This window comes from Tetrao urogallus (genome assembly GCF_951394365.1).
Source record: "Tetrao urogallus genome assembly, chromosome: 3".
NCBI classification, from domain to species: Eukaryota; Metazoa; Chordata; class Aves; order Galliformes; family Phasianidae; genus Tetrao; species Tetrao urogallus.
In genome coordinates this window covers 61,918,513-61,930,716 of record NC_136815.1, presented here as the reverse complement: position 1 = coordinate 61,930,716, position 12,204 = coordinate 61,918,513, and the positions used below count along the sequence as shown (strand labels likewise).

At 43.8% G+C, this 12,204-nt stretch overlaps 1 protein-coding gene across 1 annotated transcript in view; it reads right to left on the bottom strand.

The window, feature by feature from the left end:
- LPCAT1 (lysophosphatidylcholine acyltransferase 1) overlaps positions 1 to 5,919 on the bottom strand; it is a gene marked incomplete at its 3' end in the record, with an annotated part of 51,457 nt that extends 45,538 nt beyond the window's left edge. The window contains exon 1 of the mRNA XM_079533313.1: positions 5,586 to 5,919. Coding sequence (XP_079389439.1) covers positions 5,586 to 5,702 — 117 coding nt within the window. The 5' untranslated portion in view covers positions 5,703 to 5,919. The remainder of the gene's footprint in view (positions 1 to 5,585) is intronic.
- Between the last annotated feature and the right edge of the window lie 6,285 nt (positions 5,920 to 12,204).

The window sequence follows — 12,204 nt, the reverse complement described above, 5'->3', positions numbered from 1 at the left end:
GTGGAGGTTACGGCTTCAAATGACTGGCTAGGGGAAAGAGTGAAATCATAAACTGATGGCTGACTGGGGTAGCACCAATGCTCCTCTAGCTATACAGAGGAAGCTAGCAGAAGATGGATAAGATGCTATGAAATGATAGAGGCAACAAGTGAAGAAAGAATTCCAAAGGAAATATGGTATACATTCACAGGTGACTCAGATGTCATAGAAAAGTACTTCTCAGTATCATAATAGCTCAGCAAGGCTGAGAAATGAGGCATGAGGTACTATCTCATATCGTGTTTAATCGGATGCATGTCCAGGCTGTTGTGGAAAGCATCATTCATATTCTCCTCTTCTTCCATGATGCAGATCCAGTCACCATGGAGCTCAGTTTTCCACTGACCAGTTCACACTTCTTCTCACTTCCCAAAACAGCTCACTAAACTCCACAGCTGCCCAAAAGCTAGGTCTAGGGTAGATGGAGGGAATGCACGGCAGAAAAAAACAACCTTGAGCTCCCTGTTTCCTAGGTAGCCCACTCATTTTAGCTAGATTTTACAATAATGGTTCGGACTGGCACCATCATCTCATAACTCAAAACAAGATTCCAGTTTCAAGGTGAACAACTTCAGCTTGCCACATCAGAAAAACATTTTTTTCCCCTTGGATGCAACATTTTCCCCAAATAAAACAGTTTAACTTCCTTAAGTAGCAGTAGTCAGAACAGCCCACAGACAAGACCACCACTTCTGGTAGCAGTGAGCAATTAAGTCACCTCAGCTGTTTAATAAAGCTTCACTCAGACTGTGGGGAAAGAGGGAAGAAATAGATGAGTGCAAAGAAACATAAGAGTTCTAGAAGCTGCATGAGAAGAAAAAATGACAAGCAAGATCTGAATTTGCAAATGAGGTTGGATGAGGAGAATGAGAAACACAGACACAAGTATTGATTTGAAGCAATAATAAGAAAAAAAAACTAGAGACAATCAATGGTTCAAACACTTCAGGAGACTCAAGAAAACTCAGCAAATAGGGGAGTATTTATCTGCAAACTACAGAGAAGAGAGCAGCTGCCTCCCAGGTTCCTCAGAAGGAAGGGACCAGCTGTGGAGGAAAAAAATAAAGAGGAAAATGCAGGTGAGGACTCAGTTCCCTGAGATTCATGCACTCTCCCTCCCACTCCTCCAAGTCTCCTTCTCTGGTTAGTTACAAAAGGGCAGTTGACTGACTGGGAGTGACCTGTACAGTCAATTGTACGTGCACAGCATCTTTTGTATCATGTTCACTTCAGAGCCACACAGCAGAAGAGAAACGGCTGCTGCATCCACAAGATCTTGAACGATGTCATAAATGTGTAGAAAAGGTCTCTTGGTCTTCTGTGCTTGGAGAGAGCAAGCAAACAAGCAGCAGTTCCACATACCCACTGTGACCCCTGCTCTTTTCTTTTTTTTTTTTTCAAGCAGGTGGCAGTGAAATACCTGTCAGCATAAGAAGTTTGCTAGGAGAGAGAAGGACTACATTCAGCCCCTGAAGAAGGTTTGGAATCAGGAAGGACACAAGCATTTGCAAAACAGTTCAGCGTGCATTCAGACATCCTCCTGAGTAAGAAAGCTTCAGTCCCCTAAAACCTGGGAAGATCCTGTCCCTGCTGGTTGTTACCAGAGATCAAATGAAGGAGACATGCTGCATTCCTGGTCCAGCCTTGTACAGGTGTCTTAGTTTCAGAGTGTCTGGTCTTACACAGTGATCATTACTTCTACATATTCAGTACACTCAGCCACACAGACATATTTGTTATTAATATTATGAATTCTTGTAAATATCATTCATACGTACCTAAAAAACACAGATATTTACATTTTAAAGAAAACTGAAGATCCATCTGGATCTTTACCTTAGGGGGTGCAGCTCATGACCAATTTTCTTTTTTGACTACAGCTCAATTAATGTCTTTTATTCTGAAGGATTCTAGTTAGTTTTTAACAAGTTGACAGGTATGCTGTGGGAGTCCCACGGGCAACAGAAAGGAAGAGGATAGCCTTAAAGCTGGTAGAAGAAGGCTGTCTGAGAAGGTCACAAAGATCTAGTTCGCCTCCAGGTAAGTCTCTTAAACTAAAAAGGTATCAGGTGTTCCTTGTTCAGAAGCCCCACATTCTGATTTGAGTAAGAACTTAAAATGAAGGTATCAGATACAAACTTAGATCCTTTGTAAGTTCTCTAAACCATCAGGTCCTACGTATCTAAGCACCGAGCCTGAGAATCAGAGTAAACTTCCTTTTTGTGATTGTCTCAGTTTCCCGTCTCTTGAATGTCAACATCATACCTCTCATTAAAAAGTTGAAAGAGATGCATCTTTGAAATTAACAATACAGTGGGAATCATTAAGTAGCTTATTCACAAAAAAAAATTCCACGAATTACTACAAAGCCAAAGGAAAACAGACCAGTGAACTGCATGTTCACTCTGATTTTTTTTTCTTTTTAAATATGTCAGAGACTAATCTTGCCCCACACTTTCACTTTTTCACTAACTAAAATCCATCTCAACAAGGATGGCACTGAAAGAGTGAGAAATTTATCCTTCGACACTTCTCTTACCACCTGCTTTCCCACTCTGCAAGTGCCCTGATTGACATATTTATGGAGATAATAACAGGAGTAGATATTTTCACGTGTGACTAAGCCAACCTAACCGATCATCGCTGCTAAAGAGGGTCGTCCTGTTCACACTCCCCTTGGATCAGTTCTAGCACTCATCTGAGCTTGCAGTAAGCCAACGCAGCTCATTAAACTGAAGAAAAGCAATCCCAGCAAAACAAAAGAGAAACAATCAGACCACAGAAAAACACAACAGTCTGCCGTTTTAATGAGCCAAATCAGCTCACCAAGACACCAGAGGAACACCAGCACTAGTGCAATAAAGGCCAGAAATACTGGAAGCAAGAAAGATGGAACCATATTGAGTTTTAAAGCAGCAGGAAAATAAAGCTACAAATGCTCTGTGAGAGCTTCAGTATGCTTCTGCCTGTTCTGTAACACTAGGACTAACTAGGAACAACATCTGACTTACAAGATACCTGTCCAGAGCATATTCGGATGAATGAAACTTGTGATTAATGAAGCCATGTCTGTCTACCTTTCTTGCAGAAAGAATCTTTTCCTGATAGTATTGAAAATAAAACATGTAGCTTCAGAAATTATTCCACTGTTATTCTCAGATTAGGGCCAAATAATCATAATTTCTACAGGAAGTATGACACACAATGTTTTTACATTGTTACCTCCAGTTATTATGAAACCAATAAAGAGATCTGAACAATTTCTTAGTTCTCAAATGGATTATTTTTGCCCTTCTTTTCCCTCTTTGTGGTTGTTCGGTCCATTTATTTTCCACTTCTTCATGCCCAGTCTCAGGCTGAAGTGTTTCAAGATGCATTTACTTCGATTTGCATTAAAAAGCAAAAAAGTTAATCCAACCTCTTGCAGAGCACAGGATGAGGTGGCAGTGAAGATAATGGATCTATCCAATAGTCCATCAGCCACAGGCAACAGTCCCTCAGACAAAGCAGTCTTGTCTCCCAGTCCTCTTTCCCCACTACCTCCACGAAACCTCCAGTCCCCACACATTCCTGGCCTTCTCTGGTTAGGCTGCGCAGACCCAGAACTGAGCCCTGTTAGATTCACAGAGCTGACAGAGAAACCTGTGGCACAGTCTGCGCCTCCAGCTGAACAGGAAGTGAGTTCAGCTGTAATACTTCATGCTGAACTCTTAGTGACGGGCCAGGACTGCGTGAAGGAGAATGCACACTGCTGTAATTGACTGTGAAGGAGCCTCCCTGTTCAAGAAGCCTCTTTTTCTGGGAGAGCAGCATTTCACGCAAGTGAAATAGTTTCACAGCTCTCCTTTAGCAGCTTCTAATTCAAGCATAACCATTTTCTTAATTAAGAAAAGAGGCTAGGAGAGAATCATTACAGCAAATAAAAAACTCTGTCACAGTTCTGTATGTCAGCTTGCATGATTCTTCCTCATAGAAATGCAGAAATAAGATTATGAGAAAGTCCAGGTTAAATGACTTTGTACCACTGTGCACCCATAACGTTCACTTTAAAAGCAAAACTGAGCCATGCTTTGATGAGGCTGTTCCTTTGGTCTGCACACTGCAAAAGACTACAGAGCTTTAAACACAGATTACAGTTTTCACTGGAAATAAATCTTTGAAACCCAGTGGCAAAGCTCACATATGATACAGATGTCCAGAGCAGCCTACATAAGGAGGGAGATATGCTCTATAAGCGGTCACTGAGTTGAAGTGGCTGAAGATCTGTTAAGACAAACAGATCAACAGTGCCAGTAGCTCACAGGAGACTGGAAATACTATGAAACCGCTGCTCTGCCTTCCTGATTGTCCATCTAAAATTCCTTGTAAGTAAACAAGCAGACAGTAGCATTAGAAAGATACATTGACAACACAAAGTAAAACATTGTATCTCATTATAACAAAACAATCAGAATGCACAAGACCACATGCTACCTTCGCTTCCCTCTGCTCCGTTACAGACTTCTAACTCATTAATTACACAGAGACCGTGGCATAAAGGATGAGACATGGTTATGCTGAAATCATTACAACCTTGTGATTTATTGAAGAAGCTCCAGGTATAAATTGAATGAGACAAATGACATAAACCTCCTCTCCCTGTTGAAACAATTTATCAGCAACCACTGAATTCAGCGTTGGTCCGTCTCGATTACAAAACAAGTAAGAATCCTTTCCATTGCAGCCTGCTACGAATTCCTTAGCTGTCAGGTACTTAACGCGGGGCACATTCCAACGTTTTGTAAATCAGGCCATATGTGTCTTGTCCTCAGGGCCCAGACAACAATCAGGCAAAGCAACAACGAACTCCAATCCAAAGAGAAATTAAATTCAGGTTGGCTCCAAAGAGCCTTGATGTGACAGGTTCAATAGCAGCAGATCTTAATTTCTGCGTTGATATGCGTGTGGTGCTGCAGGCACCGTAGGCTTCAGGCACCCAAAACAACAGCTTTAAACGAACGTTCCTCAAGTGCTACCGCGATGGAAGTAACACGGACGGCCGGTCCCTACCCGAGGAGCCCTTCGTGGCGTTCCTCCACCCAGGCAGCGACCCAGATCCTCCCAAAAGCCCCCGCCAGGGCCACCCACCCCCTGCTAACCCTGCGGGGAGGCGGCAAAGGCGGGTGGGGGTTCCCATCCGCGCCGCCACTTCCACACCGCTTCCCGCCGCCTCCCGCACAGCGCGCAAACCGCGCCGCCGGCGTTCTTTACGCGGGGCCAAACTTCGGAGCGGCGGGATCCTTCAGTGCGCATCCCTCAGCTCGACAATGGAAGAGGGAGCGTCTACAGGAGCGCTTCCCCGCACCCCCCACGTAATAACGATAGAAAAAAAAATGATAATTGTGGAGCGGAGAGGAGAAGCGGCAGCGAAGTGAAGGCGCACCCCGCGCCCTCTCCTCACGGCCTCGCCCCCGCCCGGCTGCGCGCACCCCGCCGCCCCCTCGCAGAGCCGCCCCCGCCCGCCGCCCAGCTCACATCGCGGCGGGGCCGAGCCCGCGCGCCCCCACCTTGGTTTTCTCCAGGGGGCTGAAGCGCAGCTGGTGCACGAAGGGACTCCGCGGCGGCGGCCCGCGCTCCCGGCTGCCGGCCACGCAGCATCCCCGGCCGCGGCTGCTCAGCTTCATGGCGGGGAAGGGCCGCGAGGAGAGAGAAAGAGGGAAGGAAAAGAGCGAGGGCGCTGCGCGGAGACCGCTGCTCCGCAGGCGGCGGCGGCGGGCAGCGGCGGCGGCTCGCTCCCCGCTAGGCGCCGGCCCCCGCCCTCCTGGGGACCGCGCATGCGTCCTGCGCGCCGGCTACAGCTGCTCGGCCGGCGCCGGTTTCCGCGTCGGTTGGGAGGATTGCGGGGGGGTGGGGGTATGAGGCGGGGGCGCGCTTTCTCCTCGCCTCGTGCCGCCGCCCGCAGCGACGGTTACGCTCTTCACGGGGACCTCCCGCCGCCGGGGACAGAGCTAAGGCCGCCCCAACCCCTCGGCGGCATCGAGGGGCAACGGCCGAGGTCCTCGCGTGGGGCCCAGGCCGAGGGGCTGCACCTCGGGCGGACCCGCTACCCTCTCGCCCCGTGCGTGTGGTGCTGCGGGCTGTAGGAAAGCTCTCTGCTGGGCACCGCGAGACAGTGTGTCGGAAAACGGGAAAAAAGGGATAAGGGCAATCCCTCTGAGGCGAAGACGGTTCTTTCACGCTGGCAGTAACGGAACGGGAGAGAGGTAGCGTGGGGCCGGCGTCTCCCTGCCGACAAGCAGCACGAGGCATCAGGAGATGCTTCCAGATGTTCTGTGGACCTTTTGCTCCAAGCAAGCCTAGGCTGTTTTTTTCTTTTTCTTTCCCTCCCCTCTCATTTGCACCCTCGCATCTTGAAAGAGTCGGATAAGGAAATAGCTAAGGTTGGATCTTAATAAATCTTTAGTTCTCAAGAACTTCCTTTGTATTTCATAAAGCGCTGGTGTTGTGCCAGATTTCAAGAAATCCAGCTGGGTGTCTGACACAGCCCTTCGCTGTTGACTCCAACCACAAATCAAACAGTACCAAAGATATGTAAGACAGTTGATGAAGAAATATTTATCGATGCTGTTAGTGTTGACCATCTCATAGGTGTTACAGAACAATGATGACCTTACACATAAAAGTAAATATAAATCTGTAACGCCTTTGCTGTTTGTAATCATTAGTCTTAGAAGTGCAGAACTGTCTGTAAGTCCTATGATCAATGTCTTGCCAACTCCAGAAGCCTGACTTGGTGATCCTTAAGGGCTGTTTCCAGCTGGGGATATTCTATGTGCATTTCTGATGGTTAATGCCGTATCTGCAGTATCATTTAAACAAGTTACAGAGGCAGTTATTTACTTCTGAAAGACCAGGAATGTTGAAAGTCTAGCCATCATGATTTGGGAGATTCCTGGTGCCTTTCAAAGATTTGTACCAAAGATCAAAAAAACCCTCGCTGTTAATGAGATCTGTGGAGGTGCTAAACTGTTACCTGGTAAACTGCTGTGAGAGCAACTGCAGCATCATCTGGATTGCCTAGTAAAATTAACACTTTCAAGCAGATTATACAGTCAAATACATGTGTATTTCCATGCAGTACAAGCCATGCTTCTGGAATGGGAGCCTCTGACTTGGATTGTCTAAAAGCTTCAAACAAACTTCTTGAAACAAACTTGCAGATAAGGTCCCAGCGCAGGATATCTGATATGATTGTTGGGTTGTATTATTGGTATTTGTGTACAGTAAATCGATTTACATGTGTATGAATGAGTAATACTAGAGGAACAAGTGTTGCTTTGACATTAAAGGTCTTGTGTAAAAAAATTCCCCCAGGAATGGAAGGAACTGAGCATGAACCTTAGCGCAGGGGCAATCTCATAGTAGGGCTTGAATAGAGAAGGCAGGCTTGGGGTCTGCAAGCACACCAATTTGGCATACAGTAAACATGAGGGTGGGAGGTGGACTGACAGGACAGAATAAAGCATGCTTATCTGACAATACTCCTTTCTGTGCAGTGAACTGGAAAGCTTGCCTGGATCCTTTCAGAGATGCATGATGAAACTTGCTCCTGGATGGTTATTATATGACCCCAAGAAAACAGAGCTAACACTGTGCAAGTGTGCATAAAAATGAGCAGTGTTTTATAATGTATATATTGGTTTGCTATCAGCTATCAGCAAACCAATCCAAAGCCGCTGGATTTAGGCGGTTAGTTAGTTGTTCCGTAGCCCAAATACTTAGTTAATAAGAAATATTTTTTTCTTGTGAATTAATTAGATGATTGAATGAAGTATGGCTGTAACATCGAGGTCTGACTGTTACTTTTTGTGCAAATCACAAAGGAGCCCTAACCATGATGTTGCTGTCAAGGCACTCATGTGTTATATAGCTCATCTAATAAGGACATACAAGGACATAGGAAGAGGTGACCAATTTATTGCAGGATTTATGGAACCTAACTTGCTTCATAGGAGGAGAAAATGCGTAATACATAATGTTGGATGTAAGAGTATTATGATACAATTGGAAAAGGAAATGTTGAAGCTGACTATCATGAGAATAAATTGCGGTAAGCTCTCAAATAATCTCCTCAGGGAAACTGTGGAACCTGAAACTATTGAAATGAGATTGCACAAACATCTAAGTGCCATTCTACCACAGTGCACAAAAGCTCTAATTGGTCCTTTCTGTCACTCATTCAGATGATTTATAGGGAGCTGTACAAATAAGATGACTCACATATAAAAAGCACACAAATATTCATTATGAAACATGCCTCTGTGAACCCTGAAGTTGGAAAAGGAATATTCAATATTTAACCGCTGAACTGAAGTGTCTTTCTCTAAAATATATCAAATAAATGTTCATAAAAGAGCAAATATGTTGACCACAGCACTAAACTTTATTTAAAAATAATAATATAATTTCACTCCTAGAAAAAGTCCTTGCTTTGATTTTTAAGATGGTCCTTGACCTTAATGGCCGTTTGACAAAATCAGCTGATAAATACTCAAGCACACTTCTATCACACCTCTGCCCTTAAAACAACATTTTTACAGTTGATTTCACATATTCGTTTTTCTTTGCAGTATTTTTTCTTATTTTTACCTCATGATTCTTGATGCAAATATATTCAATGTTTAAATATAAAGACAGATTCAAAATATATTTGAAAACCGATGTATTCCATGAAAATAAAAATCATATTTATGTTTAATACTGGCAGTAATACAGATTTTGTAATAATAATATGCTTATGTTTTTCTTCTGATCTGTGAGGCAGTGTGGAATCCACCTTACTTTCTTGAATCAATAAAGAATGCAGGACCTAGTGGCAAATCTGTGGGAAGAACAGTGATTTCTTGTTTTGATAGTGCTGTATAGTCTTAGATTTGTCAGCCTGAAGAAATTAGAAGAATTTGTGACCAAAAAAAAAACCCCAACCTCTTCCCTACCCTACCTCTCCCCCCAGAATCCAAAACCAAAAACAAAAAGCTAACCCAAAAGATTAGATCTAATTCTCAAATTATTAGGAAATGTAATTTAAGAAATGTTCTCTTACTTTGACATGTGTTTTCCAACTCAAGATTCCCAGTGTTGGTTTCAGAGATTGAGAACAAACTCATTGGCTCCCATGAGATGATGTCTCCTGAGAGTTGAAGCAGAGGCAGAAATACTGGGTGCCATAAAGCCTTTTCTAGGCACTAAGCTGTACACACTCAGTGCATACATCTTGAGATCTTGAAAAATTAGAGGACTGGACAACTACCAACCATATGAAGTTTAGCAAGAATAAGTACCAGATTCTGCACCTGGAATGGGGCAACCCTGGGTGTATGTATGGACTGGTGAATGAGAGCTGGAGAGCAGTCCTGCAGGAAGGGATCTGGGGTCTGAAGGAAGTTGAATCTGAATCAGAAGTGTGCCCTGGCAGCCAAAAGGGCCAATGGTACTCTGGGGTGCATCAGGCCTGGCACTGCCAGCAGGGTGAGGGAAGGGACTGTCCCACTTTGCTTTGCTGGTGTAACCTCAACTTTGAGCAGTGTGCAGTTTTGGGCATTATGATACAAGAAGGATTTCAAACTATTAGAGAGTCTTCAAAGAAAGGCTACAAAGATGGTGAAGGGTCCAGAGTGCAAGAGGTACTAGGAGTGGTTGAGGTCACTTGGTAGGTTCAGTCCAGAGAGTAGGAGACAGAGGCAGAGAGGCAGGTGCTGATCTTTTTGGTGACAGCAACAGAACCAAGGGAATGTCATGGATCTGTGTCAGGGGACAGTCAGATTGCATGCTAGGAAAAGGTTCTTCACTAAGAAAGTGGTCAGGCACTGGAATAGGCTCCCCAGGGCACCAAGCCTACCAGAGCTCAAGAGGTGTTTGAAGAACACTCTCAGACATAGGATTTAAATTTTGGCAAGTTCTATATGCAGACCGGAACTGGACTCAGTAATCCTTGTGTGTCTCTTCCAACTCAAGATATTCTATGGTTCCATGATACAATGATAAATCCTGCTCCTGTATGCCACAGGAGACAGTGCTAAGAAGGTGACTGAGCCCAAGGAACACTTTCTGCTGATTCCATCCTTCACCAGTTAATGGAAAGAAAGTTGGGACAACTGAAGCCTTGTTCAACATTTTTGAAAGTCCAAGACTGTAATGCAGATTGCTCTGGGGTCTGAGATCTGCATCTCACTTGATTACTCTCCATTGTGTGTTCACAGCATGTTTTTAGCCTGGTCTTCGATACGCTGTTCATACAGAAGAAGAACATTGGCGTTCAGTAAGTGGTTCAGTCGATAAAACTTATGAGTTTCATTTAGGAATGAAGAGGACTGAAAGAACAGCATGTGACAAATGCAACTGGATGGTGATTAGGCCATCCAGGGATGAAGTCAGTGAGAGATGATGCCATAATTACTCAAGAGCATCCACATCTTATTTTATTCCTCCCTGTTGTTTGTAGAGTAAAACTGAGAAGGAAGAAGCCACAGAGGCTCTCATAGTAGTACCTTTAGATATATTGGTTTTTAGACATGGTTCACATGCAGATTAGATTCTCAGTTCTTACTTGAAAAAATCATCCCTATTTGAGGACTGCTCCAAAAGTAATGCTTCCTATTTTTATTATTGTGGCCCACAAAGTTAGAAGCAGATGGTGGCATGGCAGTAGAGGTTGAACCTTCTCACCAATATTCAACAAAATTTTGTTGCTGTGTGACAGATGGCAGCAGTGGGGCAATCTGACCAAATGATGTCTTATGTGGAAGTATGTATGAAGCAAAGGTGCATAACTGAATTCCTCCATGCGGAAAAAATGGCACCCATTGGCATTCATTAATGCTTGTTGAACATCAATGGAGATCAAAGAGTGGATGCGTACACAGTGAGGTGGTGAGAGCTATGTTTTAGCAGTGGCAGCAGTGATGTGAAAGTCAATGATGTTCTGGACAGCCACACACAGCTGTCACATCATGAAATGAGGAGTGTCTCAGTCAGCTCATCTGTGAGAATCAGTGGATAACCAGGAAATAATGGCTTCAATGCACTGGAAACAATGGTGGCAATGGTGGAATATCACAGAGTTTGTGCTAGGTGGGCTCCACGAATGCTCACAGAGAAAAATAAGGAACACAATATACAAGTTCCTCAGGACCTATGGAACTGATATGAGGCTGAAGACAACAGTTTCCTGTATCGCATCATTACCAGTGATGAGATGTGGTGTCTCATCTCAGAACAGCAGTCCAGTCCATGAAATGACAACATATGAATTCCCCATTGCAGAAAAAGTTCAAGATGCAGCCCTCAGTGGATAAAATGATGCGCACTGTTGGGATAAAAAACTAGTTATCCTTCTGTATTTTCTGGAACCCAGACAAACTATCGACTCTGATCACTACATTGCAACACTGATTGAGCCAAAGCTTAAACTTCCAGGCAGTTTGAAGAAGAATACAGCCTTTCTCTTGCAACACAATTAGCTCAGGCCCCATACCAGTTTGAAATCATGTGGTACATTGCCAGTCTTGGCTGATCCTCCTTCCACACCCTTTGTATAGTGCAGATTTGGCACCTTCTGACTTCCACTTTTTTTGAACTGATGAAAAATGAATGGTGTGGGCAACATTTTCCTAACAATAATGCCATTATAGTAGCTGTGAAGCAGTGGATCACCTCTACTGGTGCAGATTTTTTTGAGTGCAGCGTGGAGACTTTGCATCACTGGTGAAAATACATGTTTAATGGTGTTGACTATGTTGAAAAATCATGTTTTGTAGCTGAGAATTTGCTTTATCATATAATAGTGTTATTGTGCTCTTTGTATCAGCTGTAGAGTCAATAGAAATACATAGAAAGCATCACTTTTGGAGCAATGTATGTAGATGGCCACACACACATGGTATATGAAGATGAAAATATAGTGCAATAATGTGTACTGGGTACAAATTAAAGCAGCAAATATTTTCAGTGCTGAACTGTGCTTGTAGACTTCCAAGTCTATGTTAACTACTTTTTCACCTTCATACTTCTCCCTCTTCTTTCCCTGAATATCAAAAAGTCTCTGTCACTAACAGAAGATAATCTTGCAAGGTAGGGAATGAAATCCTGAAATTATTTTCTGTATCTTTTCTGATATGCGTTTTGTTA